The following is a 12523-nucleotide window of genomic DNA, read 5'->3' as shown; positions in this document are numbered from 1 at the left end:
AACATTTTTAGAGGGAAGCCATTACAATTGTGCATCACGTTTGTCAGCTGTCCAACATTTTGTGTTTTTTAGTAGTTATTTTGTTTTATTTTCTGGTCACAACGTAAGAGGTAAGTGAAAACTAGGAGGAGGAAAGCGCTGGCAAGTTTCAGGTAAAAAAGAATACTTTTAGTTTTATAAATACATTAAATAAAATGTTTAAACAAATGCAATTATGTAGTGTTTTAATTATCCTATCCATATTCCTGAATCCTAACTTCAAAATATAAATTTAACAAAATTTGTAAATGTGATGTTGCCCATGTGAATCTTGCCCGTTGCACCAAACGGTTCGTGTTTTAATGGAGTTTGACACCCCTGCTATATAGTATTCCAAAGACTAAATTTATACAGGATCAGGCAGCCTCATCTTTCTCTCTTAGAACAGCTGACCTTGTGGTTAATAACCACAATGCCTAACTCAGAACACCACCAGGGAGCCTTCATAATTAAAAGGATACAAATAAAAATACAATGCCCATCTGTGTTGTGAACCTCAGACACACAAATCAAGGTAACAAAAGACTAATTTTTACTAACTAGGTTGGCAGAATAAAAGCTTGCAAATAGGAACTCATCCATACTATTAAGGAACTTGATGCTACCTTTCAGAGTAATTAGATCATATCGATAAAACTTTGAAATGCACGGATTCTTAGACCTAGAAAATACATGACTGGAAATTTAACTGAGATACATGGCAAGATTATGTGAAAGGAAATACAATGCAGCTCTGTTTGAAAATGTAAAACCAAACTAAACCACCAGAAACCATCTAAATGTCCACTGATATAAAACCCAAATCCAACCTTACTGCCAGTGAGTCGATGCTGACTCACACTGACCCTACAGGGCAGGGTTGAAGTGGCCCTGTAGGGGGCATAGAAAACCTCGTTTTTTCTTTCCTGGAGCAGCAGGCAGTCCATCCGTATAAGCTGGTTAAATCAATTAAAGCACATCTACTGAATGAAATAAGCAGCTCTAAAGCCCTTTTAGGCAAGCAGTGAACTGTCACGTTGGTGTTTGAGCTGATAACTGCTAACCACAAGGTCATCAGTTTGAAAACACTAGCAACTCTGCAAGAGAAATATGAGGCTTTCTATTCCCCTTATGAGTTCCAGTCCTGGAAATGCACAAGGGCAGTTCTACCCTGCCCTATAGGGTTGCTATGAGTCAGAATTAACTCAATGGCAGTGATTCAGCTGCTCGTTGGGATAAAAAAATGAAGCTGTTTGCTCCTGTAAAGATTTACCAGGCCAGAATCTCTGTATGGGGTCATTGTGAATCTGATTTGACCAAAGGCCCATACAAACCTCGAAACCCAAACTCGCCACCATGAAGTCAATGGCAACTCATCGTGGTGAGCTAACAGGATAGGATGGAACTACTTCCGTGCATAGTTTCCGAGACTAGAAATGTTTATGTGGGTAGAAAAACCCACCTTTCTCCAGGGGAGCGGCTGATGGTTTTGAACTGCCGATCTTAGGGAAGAGAGTCCAACACATAACCACTATACCTCCAGGACTCCTCCGAACAGAAGGCAGTAGATGTTAAATACTATGTACTTCTTAAAAACAAATAATATAGAGGGAGATTTCTAAGATATGTTATCAACTGAGGTAGGGGAACACAGTAACTACAGAGAAAGAGCAAAATTATGTACAGTACTGCATATGTGGGAGATTTGAAGGACATTATTATATTTGGCTTTATGAAGGGAAAAAATGTTGTGGAAGGATAAAAGACAATTTTTTTTACTTTAGACTTTTGTCTATTTCTCTTATTCTTCCCTATATACATTTTTTCCTTTTTTTTCTTTAAAACATGTATAAATCAGGCTGTGTGTATGTTTTTTAATAAGACCCTCTGGATAGTGGGATCCTAACTATTTCATCTACATACTTTTCTACATTTAGAAACTATTTTTGAAAAGAGACTCTAAGATTAAAAGCAAATTCTTTCCAGGCTGCTCTCTAACTATTTAGAAATATTTATTGAGAATGTCTCTAACTAAACCAATTAAAAGTACTACCTCTATTCAATCACAAAAACATCACAATAGCTCTATCAGACTTATTCAAATTAAAAGGAACCTCTCCTAAACTATAAAGATTTTAAGTAATATTTTATATTAATGTTTAATATTTTGGGAGAATATGCGTGGCAGTCTGAATTATTGGATTTCACAATTAACAAAAATATGGGCTTTAAAAATGCTATGTCAGGCCAAACATATTTAGTGGAAATCTTTCTAAAGTGCATACCTCACTTGACAACTTTAAAAATGTATCTATGTCATGAACATAACTTTATTTAGCTGCTGACCACATGTCATCAATTCAAACCCACCCACAGCTGTGAGGGAGAAAGATGAAGCTGTCTGCTCACGTACATCTTACAGTTTTGAAAACCCTTTCTGGGGTTACCATGAGTCACAATCATTTCAGGGGCAATGGGTTTAGTTTGGCTTAATGACTCAGGGTAGAAATCCTTATTTTTTTTCACAATGAGTCAGAGGGTTTGAGTTCCCAAATACAGTTGACTAAACTATATATGGCCTGGTACAAATTACGTGTCATCATGTCATGAAAATGTTCACTACATGCCTCCATGTCACCCCATCGCCCACACTCTTCTTCCTTTGTTTACCTTTTAGGGACTTTCTTTTCCCAATTACAGACTCTCTTCTTTCCACCTTAATTTTAAGTTTGTAATTTAGCAACAGGGCTTCGAATCGGTTCTTCCCAGTTGTTATGGATGAGAAAGAACACGCAGAATAGACACAAATTTGTTAACTATAGGTGCACCAGGCATATAACTTGAGTGGAAAAAAATATGCGCAGATGTCCTGCCAATAGCTTAATCTCCCTCTAAGAACCCAAGGGATCTGTGGGTTACATAGCAACCAAATCTCTTAGCCAGTAGCCTGGCAAACATGCCATTTAGTGCAAAGATAGTAACAGACTACATGGGTTTGAATGCGTATTGATTCCACAATCCAGGCAATAATCTAATCTCCCCTATGAGAGTCTGAAAGTCATTACACCTCTTCCAGACCTTTGACCCATACATTTTCCTGTTACTATTACTGTTCTGGTACGACCACACTTTACAAATTTGGGTCTTTTCAGATTTGGATATGTCAATCATGACCAAATCAGTTTGAGTACATGTTTATGAATAAATCACTAAAAGAATGGAGTATAATCTTTTTGAAGTTATTAAATAAAAAACAAGGGATTAAGGACATGAGGATTAAAGCTATAAACCAGTGGCTCCTATTTAGTTATCGTTTTCTCTGAGGATTTGATGAAAACTATAAAGCCTTTCCTCCACACAGAACAAAAAACAAAATTCTGAACATGGTACGACACTTTCATTAAAAAAACAGCGGGAGTGCCGAAGCCTTTCTAAAGTATTATCAATAATGCAACCTCCTGCCCTTCAGGTGAAGATATCTGGTGGAAGCTTTCGTTCCTGGCTCCCTGGCTTCTCTCGATAGTTACCACAGTCAGTGTAGTGAAGCCGGCTCTCCCAAGAAGATGCCCCAGGTCACTGACGGCAGTGAAAGGGGAAACGTGTGGAGCAAATCCCCCTTCCCTCTCTGTCTCTGCTAGCTGCAAGGAACCCCGAAGTTCATAGAGCGTGTCTCCTCCAAACACGGCTCCAATAAACACTCCATCTGGCTTTAAAACATAGTGAATCTGTAAAAAAGACAAAAAGACTAGTCAGTTTTACATATAAGAATGTTCCAAAAATAAATACATAATGTCTAAATCAATGCTTATGTTTATCATATTTTGGGAGGCTGCCAAGTTAATAATCTGATAATGTCATAAATAACATCTAATGCAACCAACTGTCAGACAGCCTTTTCTGTAGAATACAGCTACAAAGACAAATAATACATTTATTAATATTAATATCGCTAACAATCAGTTATGTTTTCCATATTTGCAAATTTAAATTTAAAAAATCATGATTTTACACACATACACACACACACACACACACACACACGAAACACCAAAACAAAAAAGCACAATCACTCCTGCATTTGTGCCTTTTGAATGTCCTTTTGTAACAACTCTCATTAAACATGGAATCTATTTTTCCTCTCCTTGGATACGGTAACTTCAAAAGGTTCATTGAAAAATTAAATTCCATTTTTCCATGTTTTTTTTGAGGGCCCCTTATATATAAAACCCATCCACTGCCACTGAGTTGATTCCATCCCATAGTGAACTGTCTTGGACGTCTAAGACTTTATTTATATCTTTACAGGAGTAGGTAGTCTCAACTTTCTCTTGCCCTCAAATGTATAGATCACATAAAATAAATTTTAATTAATAACTGAAGAAAAATACTAGCAACAGCAAATTACAGAAACCTAAGTGCTTGCTTAAGAACTCTTGATTCATAATTTATAACTAGTTTTGACTCTATTTTGAACTAATAAGAATATCACAGGAAAAGTGTAGATTTTAAAAGAAAAGCAAAAAACAAATCACAATAGCCCCTCTAATCAAAGCAACATCTTACATACATATCTAATATATTGGGAGAAGGAGATGAGGCTTTCTAATCCTATAGAGAGCATCAGAAACCACAGGGCAGTTCTACCCTGCTCTGCTGGATCACTATGAGTCACAACCAACTTAATAGCAATGAGTTTGGTTTGAGTTGGAATATACTGAGAAGCAATCACCAATCAGTATATAAGTAAACTAACTGTAAAATCACTGGCCTCTTCTCCAGTCTTATATCCTTCTATTGTCACTAAATTTAAACTAAATTTCTTAATTTGAGCACCCAAGCCCTCATTCCTTGCTCTGAACCACATGTTCTTCACCAATCCCTCATCTATTAACTGACAAACGTCAATCAACAAACATTACCAAGTACACTCCATGAGCCCATGAGGGAAATATAAATAAGTAGATCCCTGTTCTCAAAATGTTCACTGGCAGCTAAGAGAGAAAAAGAAATCCCCGATGGAATGTCTTGTGATTCGTGTTATTCAGGTCTCATAAAATGTTAATGCTTATGCTTACAATTAGATTTCTTAAATTCCTGAGTGAGGAGTGTCACTCAATATACTCATCAATATATTAATGGGCACCTGGTATATCCTACACAGAGAATATAATAAATATTTGATTGGATTCCATTGTCAACTGCTAGATCTATAATTTGTAAAAACTGAAGTTATGCAAGTTACCAATATAGAATATTAGCATCAATATAAGTTTTCTCACCTGTTCAAGTGCTCTAGGAAGATCATTCACCCAGTGCAAACTAAAATATAAAAACACATAACTGTCTTATTTTAATTTGTATAATGATTAGCCTAAACAGGTGTTAGTTGGAAGTCTGAAACAGTATACCAAATTCACTGATTGCTTTCATATATTTGAAAATAACAAATATTCTTAGTATATGTGCTGCTGAAGCGAGCACAATAATATCTATTCTTAGGGGAAAGTCCACCTATGTTCATACTGAAAGATTTCCTCATATCAGGATATTACTTAGTTTAAGTCAACATATGATAGGATTATCTACTTAATTATTCTTTATCCTGGATTGGATCTTTCCTCTAAGCAATAAATTTTTGATATCCTATTTGAAGAAAATAATAAAAATAAACACCTGATGACATATCAAAGAAGTTCATCAATTAAATCTAACAGTTAAAAGCCAGAAAAATAATGTCTCCTAAGATGTAGTTTCCTAGTGGGGGGAAAAGGCATAAGTATAATTTAAATTTTCCCAAGGCAAACAGCATGAATTCACAAAAAACAACTCAGTGGGTTTTCTGATTATATAGCAATTCCACATTTAATTCAGATGATTTTAAAATGCTCAATTTACTAAACCTATTGTAATCATATTAGGCTAGTAACTAACAAACTACACGATTTAAGAAATGCCTTGCATTGTCTTTTGATTCATTTTACCCTCTCCTAATACTTGGGCATCTACAATAGCAAGAATCAGATTATACCTTGTCACTGTGGAGTATGGTCTTATATACCTGGTAGAGTTGGCATTCCTTTATGCTGAGCACTAAAAAACCATACTGTTAAACTTTTATTAAACTTCAAAATGCTTTCCAACAATTATTAGGTACTTTAAGATAGGAAAGTCATGAGAAACAGAAACCACCAGAATTAGTTACTTGCAAACAGCAAGCAGATGAGGTGACATTACAACTCAGGTTTTGACCTCCTGCTTTAATGTTTTCCATTTCAAGACAGAAATATAGTACTTTTCTAAATGTAGCAAGGATATTTAAGAAAGTAGTAAAGAAATTAAAAGTTGAGGAAAACAGAGAGGGTGATCAACATCAGAGCTTATCTAGCCTAGCACCAAGGGCTTCTCAGCGCACAGGACTGTCAATGGTAAAACCAGCGAAGTCCTAGGTAAACTGCGATGGCTGGTCACTTTCACAATAGCTATAAAAAGGCTGTAATAGATAATAGTGGCCATATTGAGTCTTTGAAAGAAAATCTATTTGACTATAATAATGAGCTGGGAAAATTAATATATCACATAGTATTTTCTCTATCGCACGAGAGTTCTTTGAGAATAGGCTCTATCTGAACACATTTTTATATTTTCCCAAAGTTTCTAGCACAGTGTCTTGTATATTCTCGTCTGTTCAATAAATATTTACACGTCTGTGGAATAAATGTTAAGGGACACAGTGAAAAGTATAAACGGAAAAGTAACTCTAAGAATTAAAGTCAAAGGAAATACTAGCTTTCCCTTACTTGACAAGATGAATTTTATGGTAATAGTGTTTTGATATTTTAATACGGGTGCTGATATAGTCTCTCAGAAGGACTCCTATCCCCACATTATCAGTTCAGGGACACCGAGTTAAAACAAAAAAGGAAAATATTTTTACCACAGATAAGTTTCAGCAGACTGAGCAGCACGGGGTGGGGGTGGGGGTTGAAGCTGTACTGTATTAGCTCCAATAAAGAGAATGTAACACTTAATTTATTACTAAAGAACATTTATAATTTGTAAACCAAGATAACTAATTTGTAATTTGAAAAACAGTTACAAAAATCTTACTGTACATCTATATTCTTTACCTTGTAACAAAACTTTATGTGCAACCCACCTACTTATAGGAAATATTTTTAAAAGTCCAAATAGATCACCAACCTTAAGCTGCTAACCACCAAGTCAAATGTATTTTCTCGGAAGGGAAGAAATTCTTCATCAGCTAAAACACTATAAGTAGGAATTTCCATTTCTAAGGTATTTTTCTAAAGATAAAAAATAAAGTTTAAAAGGTATTTTTATAGAATCTCAATTATTAGTGTAATTGCTGTTAACTTTAAGCAATTTTATATTTATGTGGCAGATTATTTTAAAAAAAAAATAAACGAACAAATTTGGGAGGAGAACTGGTTAGTTAGTGGGAAAAACACAAACAGCATGCCCACGTCATACTAGAACAAATCCTAGAGGGCTCAACACTTTCAAGTAAAATCATTAAGACTATAAAGGTTTTATAATTTATTATGAAACATTAATCATAATCATTAAAACCATAAAAATATCAGATGGAAGCATGGGTAAATATTTCATATTTTTAGGCAAAAAAGCCTAAGTAAGTATAACTCAGAAGGTAGAAACTTTATAAGGAAGCAGATTCATTATAAATTAATTTAAAACATCTAAAATACAATAAACAATGCAAACAACAAACCTGGCAAACTATTTATAAGATATACAATAAAGAATATCACTAAAGAACAAGTTCTTACATCCCCACCCCCAGCCAGTCTTGGGCTTTGGGGCTCGGCTCAAGGGAGTCCCTCTGGGACATGGGGGTACAGTGAATGGTGTGACCCTTTGTTGGGCATGCCTACACAGTAGGGTATGCTGGGCCCCTCTAGAGTTTCCTGTATGGGCTCCAAAAAATTTCTTCCCTTTTGCTTTAAAAAAAAAAGAACAAGTGCTTTTAAATCACTTAGAATTAAAACATGTAGGGTTAAAATAAAAGCCAAGATATAGGCAATTCAAAAAATTATTTATAAAATTTGCAAATTAAAAAATAACAGCCAAAAGATAACACTAGGTACCTGGCTGTACTTTATCCAACACCCACCACCACCACAATGTAAATAGAAATAACAATGAGATTCTACTTTCTGTGTCCTTGATAAAGACAAAAACAGGACAACCAGTATTGTTTTTAAAAAAGAAGAAACAAGTATTTTCATATTGTTCTGTCTAGAAACAGAAATTTAAAATGAACACCACTGAATTCTTAAGCTCCACTGACACTAATTTATTTCCAAGGAAAGCTTTACACAAAAATATTCATTGTGTTAATTGTTAAAAAAACAGAAATAAAAATGCCCTTTAATAGAAATGTCTAAAACTATCCATTAATAAACTGAAATACATATAATAATTTCAAAAAGTGTATACATATTTCATAAACAAAACAAAACAGTGTAAAAACACAGCATATTCGGATAACTTTCTGTATACTACTGTGCACTGAGACGATAGCTACATCTACAGAGGTGATCCCCGCGCCACTGACGGTTGTTCTGAGTGGTAGGACAGGGTGATCTCCCCACCCGCCTGCCCCCCCTTGTATTTCTTGTGTGGTTTAATTCTTCATGTGTGTTATGTTCACAATTTTTAAAGTTCAATAAAACAATTTTTATTTTGAAGAAAGGAATACAGAACTGAAAATCAAACCAGGAGATCAAATCAACACTGGTGAAAGCCACCTACCAAAGCATTTTCTGCAATGTCTGTTTGGATAAACTTCCCAACAGTTTCCTAAAAGGGAAAAAATGAAATCTGATCAGTTGATAAAACAGACAAAACAGCAGCAGCAGCAGCAAAAAAAATGTTAACAAACAAAGCAACCCAACTGTGGTTGCTATGGAGAAATAACTAGGCATTCCAGTTTATAAAAACACTATTTTGCACATCAACATGGTATAAAGATACCCTTAGCACATAGGAAGTTACACAGGAAGAAAGGGTTCAGAGTTCACAGTGACAAAAGGTTTACCAAATGGAGATACTTGAGGGAGGATGGACTTAGGTAGTTTCTTCTTCCCTCTGCTTCACTTTTTTCCCTTCCTTAAAACAAGGGGAAAGCTATTCCTGCCATCCCTGGGGGATGGAATACAAAAAAGTGGGTGAAGGGAGCTGTTGGATGGTGTAAGATATGACAAAGTAATAATTTATAGATTATCAAGGGTTCATGAGGGAAGGGAAAAATGTGGACCTGAAGCCAGGGGCTTAAGTGGAGAGCAAATGTTTTGAGAATGAATGTACAAATGTGCTTTACACAATTGATGTGTGTATGGATTGGGATCAGAGTTCTATGATCCCCCAATAATTTAAAAAACAAAACAAAACTGGGTATAGTCTACTGTAGGAAAAAACACGAAGAAAACCATGCAGCGCTAGGTGAACAGGAAGGCCTTGGTTCTGATGTTTCAAAGCCCTCAAGCTGTTTAAGGTCTGGCTGTCGTCTCATGATCCCAGGTAATAAATGTCCTGTATTCAGAGTAGCGTCAGTTCAGTGCGTGTATGACTTCAAAATGTGTCTTCTTGTTATGCCTAGCATCTGTATTGGTGCCGTCTTGTTCTTTTACCCCTAAATATAATTATAATAGTTTTTTTGCCCCCATATTCTTTTCTTTCTTTTTTTTTTTGAAGTTGAGAAAGATTTCATTGAGGCAGGGAAAGAACTCCCGGGAGGGAAGGGAGAGCAGAGTAGGATGGCGGCATCATGAGTCCCAGGGGGTGGGGGTGGGGGGTTCCGAGACCTAATGAGTTAGGTCAGGGAAATCGCCTGCACCCATATTCGTGCACAAGAAATCTTCCCTATTCCTAAATTCCGTTGCCACCACTAAAGAGTCTCCAAATAAGAACAATTATATAACTCCAGTTTGTCAGACTTACTTGGCTCATCTAATTCACTTGACAATCCTCTGAGATACAAATTACTGCCCACATTTTGCAGAAAAGGAGGTTACATAACTAGTCCTTAGGTACATATAGCAGGTACATACAGGAGGTGGCAGAAATGGATTTAGAATCTCTATTTAACTCCATTATCAATGCTTTTAATTTCAGTACCATAATTCCAGCTACACATTTCCAACAACCTACTGGATAGCGACACTAATAGACTTCCTCAAAGTCAATCTATTTAAAACAATTATTATCCCGTTTCCCTGCCCTAAACCCAGACTTTTCCATTCTCTAAAGCTCTTAGCTGTGAAGTTGCCTTACACTCATTCATGCGATAGTCATTTCACAGACCCGCACTCAGTGCCTGTTACACGCCACTTCAGATGCCGGGACTTCAGGGAATGGAACGTCTATTAGAACGGCTGAAGATAAAGAACAAACAGCAGGTCCTCATAAGTGCTATAGTGAAAAATAAAGAAACTAGAAATAGAGGGTAGGAGTCTTATTTTACAGAACATAGGAAAGGAAGGGCTCTTTGATGAGGACTCATTTGAGCGAAGACCTGGGGGAAGAAGGAAGCAAGCCATGCAGCTATCTGGAGGAAGAGCAGAGACAACAGTCCTGTTCTATTCCAGCCAGCAAGGAATCCAGAAATGCTCAAAATGTGAGACGATGGGTAAGAGATAAGATGAGAGACATGATAAGGAACCAGATGACTCTCGATTACTAGTAAGATGAGAAACCAAGAGTTGAGCGGATTGAACATTACTTCACTGGTTCAAAAAGGACAACTGACTGCTATGAGAAGACTGTCTCAAGCCAGAGGAAGAAGCGGGAGACAAGGCAGGAGGCAACTGTAATAATTGAGCCAGGAAATAAAGGCGGTTTGGCCCAACAAGGCAGAGGTTTGGTTTTTCTAGTTTTATTTTTTAAATACTTTTATTGGGGGCTCTTACATATCTTATCACAATCCATACATTGCTCCAGTGTGTCAAGCACATTTGCCACCATCACTTTCAAAGCATTCTCTTCCCACTTGAGCCCCTGATACCAGCTCCCCATTTCTTCTCCCTCCCTGAGGAACCCTTGATACGTTATAGATTATTTTTTTCCATATCTTAGATCGTCCTCCATCGTCCCTCACCCATTTTTCTGTTATTCTTCCCTCTGGGAGAGTGTTCTAGGTTGCTCCTTATGATCAATTCTACCCTATCAGACTCCAATGGAAAACCCTAGTAAAGGGATAGACCTTGAACTATTTATATCAGCGGCTTTCTGTTTGTTATTTTGTTCTTGCTTTTTGCTGATGCTGTTGTTGTTATTGTTTTGTTGGTTTTGACTTCCTTTGTTGTTTTATTTGGCTTTGCCTGGTTTTTGCAGTTATTAATGTATCTGCAATGTCTATCTAGATAAGACAGGTGGGATAAATCATTCAGAGATGAAAAGAACAGGACCAATGATTCGGGAGGATCTGGAAGAAGGGGAGGTGGGAAAAAGGAAGGGTGTGTGTGTACCAACCCAGGGATAAGGGAACAACAAGTGAACTAAAATCAATGGAAGGAAGATCATAGGATGCCTAGTGGGACTCAATAAAGGGCAATGTAGCAGCGAGGAATTACTAAACCCGAATGACGGCAGAATATGATGGTAGGACAAGAGGGAAGTAAAAAGGAAACAGAGAAAAGAACCAGGAGGCAAAGGACATTTACAGAGGCCTAAATACAGACATGTACATATGTAAATATACATATAAAATGAGAGGGGACTAGAACTATGTACTCATATCTATATGTTAAGTATTAAGGTTGTAGATGGACATTGAGTCTCCACTCAAACACTCCCTAACACAAGAGCACTTTGTTCTAACAATCAGGCATTCTGTGATGCTCACCTTCCCAACACGATCGCTGAAGACAAAATGGGTACATAAGCAAATGTGAAGAAAGCTGATGGTGCCCGGCTATCAAAAGATATAGCGTCTGGGGTCTTAAAGGCTTGAAGAAAAACAAGTGGCCATCTAGCTCAGAAGCAACAAAGCCCACATGGAAGAAGCACACCAGCCTGTGTGGTCATGAGGTGTTGATGGGAATCAGGTGTCAGGCATCTAAACCCAGAATAAAACTATACCCAAGGTGAATGGGGGGAATGGAGTGGAGCCCTAAATGCCTATCTGTAGACAATTGGGCATCCCCTCACAGAGGGGTTACAGGAAAGAGATGAACCAGTCAGGGTGCAGTATAGCACCGAAGAAACACACAACTTTCCTCTAGCTCTTTGGTGCCTCTTTCACCCCAATATCATGACCTCAATTCTACCCTACAAATCGGATTAGACCAGAAGATGTACACTGGCACAGATAAGAGCTGGAAACACAGGGAATCCAGGATACATAAACCCCTCATGACCAATAATGAGAGTGGTGATATCAGAAGGGTAAGGGGAAAGGGGGGAGAAAGGGAGAACCGATCACAATGATCTACATATAATTGTGTAGGGGTCCCACAGCAAAGTG

At 37.1% G+C, this 12523-nt stretch overlaps 1 protein-coding gene across 2 annotated transcripts in view; it reads right to left on the bottom strand.

Moving 5' to 3' along the window:
- The window catches only part of NDUFAF5 (NADH:ubiquinone oxidoreductase complex assembly factor 5), a 33489-nt gene that overhangs the window by 10837 nt on the left and 10129 nt on the right, over positions 1-12523 (bottom strand). For both annotated transcript variants that reach the window (XR_012787250.1, XM_075564011.1), the window contains exons 4-7: positions 8812-8859; positions 7219-7322; positions 5298-5337; positions 3546-3743 (exon numbers count right to left, since the gene is read on the bottom strand). Coding sequence is in view for 1 of the 2 variants with exons in the window: in XM_075564011.1 (XP_075420126.1) it covers positions 3546-3743; positions 5298-5337; positions 7219-7322; positions 8812-8859 (390 nt within the window). In the remaining variant the exon portion in view is untranslated. The remainder of the gene's footprint in view (positions 1-3545; positions 3744-5297; positions 5338-7218; positions 7323-8811; positions 8860-12523) is intronic.

This window comes from Tenrec ecaudatus, chromosome 12, assembly GCF_050624435.1.
Source record: "Tenrec ecaudatus isolate mTenEca1 chromosome 12, mTenEca1.hap1, whole genome shotgun sequence".
Taxonomy (NCBI): domain Eukaryota; kingdom Metazoa; phylum Chordata; class Mammalia; order Afrosoricida; family Tenrecidae; genus Tenrec; species Tenrec ecaudatus.
Note: the sequence above shows the minus strand (reverse complement) of the source record. Positions and strands in the feature narration are given on the sequence as shown.